Below are 1,827 nucleotides of genomic sequence, written 5' to 3'. Positions count from 1 at the left end.
AGACTGATAAATATTAAGAATCTGCATATGTGACCAAGAATAGCCAACAGCCCTGGCACAGTGATGATCGAGGGTTTCTCAGATATGATACAAACATTTTATGAAGAGCTAAACGAAACAAAATTATACCCATGTTATTCTAAGAAACCGACTTTGTTCACACTGTACAAGGTTTATCACTAAAATATTTTAAATGATGATTTCGATATTGATAATAATATGAATTGTCTTTAACTGTAGACACCCAACAACATGAAAACAGAGGTTACTGTCAATATGACTTATGTACATCCCTGCTATGTAATAGATGATTACAGTTATGTATTGGCACGCACCTCTTCTGTTATATGTGTATTATTATATATATATCTTTTGTTACTGTCTGTTGTTACAATATGTGGAAATCTTCTGGTAATAATCTCCATCATTTACTTCAAGCAGTTCCACACTCCTACAAACTACCTTATCCTCTCTCTAGCTGTGGCTGACCTGCTTGTTGGGCTTATAGTCTTTCCTTTCAGCATGGCATTCTCTCTCAGCTCATGTATTTATCATGAAAATGTATTTTGCCAGATACGAGGCAGCTTTGATATATCACTGAGCACATGCTCTATTCTGAATCTATGCTGTATTTCTATTGACAGATATTACGCAGTGTGTCAGCCTCTGACATACAAAATTAAAATAAATCATCACATTGTTGTCATCATGATTGTGCTGAGCTGGGGTGTTTCTGCTCTAATAGGAATAAGTGTCATAATTGCTGGATTAAACAGTGAAGAATGTGAGGAATGGTGTTTAATTGATGTTCTTATGTCAAACACTATTGGACCTATTTTATCATTTTATCTCCCAGTCATCATAATGCTCTGTATCTACCTGAAGATTTTCCTTGTTGCACAGAGACAGGTACGCAGCATCCAGAACACAACCAGTCAGAGTCCAGAGTCCAGAGGAGCTGTCAGTAAGATGGAGAGGAAGGCTACAAAAACTCTGGCTACTGTTTTGGGGGTTTTTCTTTTATGCTGGGCTCCTTTCTTTCTTTGCACCACCTTTTTGCCTCTTACTAATAATTCTGTACCACTTCCTGTGATTGAAACACTGAACTGGCTTGCACTGTCAAATTCAATGTTGAATCCATTTATTTATGCTTTCTTTTACAGCTGGTTCAGATCAGCCTTCAGAACGATTATTTCTGGAAAAATATTCCATGGTGATTTTGCTAACTCAAAATTGCCCTGACTTACACTGCATTGAGGTCTTTAGAAATAGACTATTGGAATTACATTAATGTAACAGTAGATGTTAACAGAATAAAAGCAACTGTATTTACTCAGAAACTGTGACAGTTTATTGGTCTTTATCAAAGCATCATATATTTTTGATACAAATAGGAGTTATGAATGTAAAACCCTGTATAAAAAACTGTGTGCAAACATCGTATTGAGAATGGAACTGTAACACATCCATCCATCCATCTTCATTCACTTCAACCGAGACCGGGTCGACCAATCTGTAATTTGGATTTAGAAACCTTAAAGCCACAATCTGAGATCATGCTCCTCTAGCTCCTCAGGGGGAACCCCAAGGCATTCCCAAGTCAGCCGGGAGACATAGTCTCTCCAACGTGTCCTGGGCCTGCCCCAAGGTCTTCTTGGAACATACCCGGAACACCTCCCCAGGAAGGCGCCCAGGGGGCATCCGAAACAGATGCCTGAGCCACCTCAATTGGTTCCACTCAACGTAGAGGAGCAGCAGTTCTACTCTGAGCTCCTCACAGGTGACTGAGCTTCACACCCTATCCCTAAGGGTGCACCCAGCCACTCT

The 1,827-nt window shown here is 39.5% G+C and overlaps 1 protein-coding gene across 1 annotated transcript; it reads left to right on the top strand.

Moving 5' to 3' along the window:
* The first annotated feature begins 276 nt into the window (after positions 1 to 276).
* Positions 277 to 1,242, top strand: LOC109953347 (trace amine-associated receptor 1-like). Its single transcript, XM_020588801.1, has one exon. It carries the CDS (start codon positions 277 to 279, stop codon positions 1,240 to 1,242), a length of 966 nt encoding a protein of 321 aa, XP_020444457.1.
* The last annotated feature ends 585 nt before the right edge of the window (positions 1,243 to 1,827 follow it).

Source organism: Monopterus albus, unplaced genomic scaffold, assembly GCF_001952655.1.
Source record: "Monopterus albus unplaced genomic scaffold, M_albus_1.0 scaffold636.1, whole genome shotgun sequence".
Lineage (NCBI taxonomy): Eukaryota > Metazoa > Chordata > Actinopteri > Synbranchiformes > Synbranchidae > Monopterus > Monopterus albus.
The sequence above is the reverse complement of the archived record's forward strand: the minus strand, read 5'-3'. Positions and strand labels throughout refer to the sequence as shown.

Excerpts from the sequence above, each read along its gene's own strand:
- LOC109953347 (XM_020588801.1), top strand. The coding sequence starts at position 277 with ATGACTTATGTACATCCCTGCTATGTAATAGATGATTACAGTTATGTA.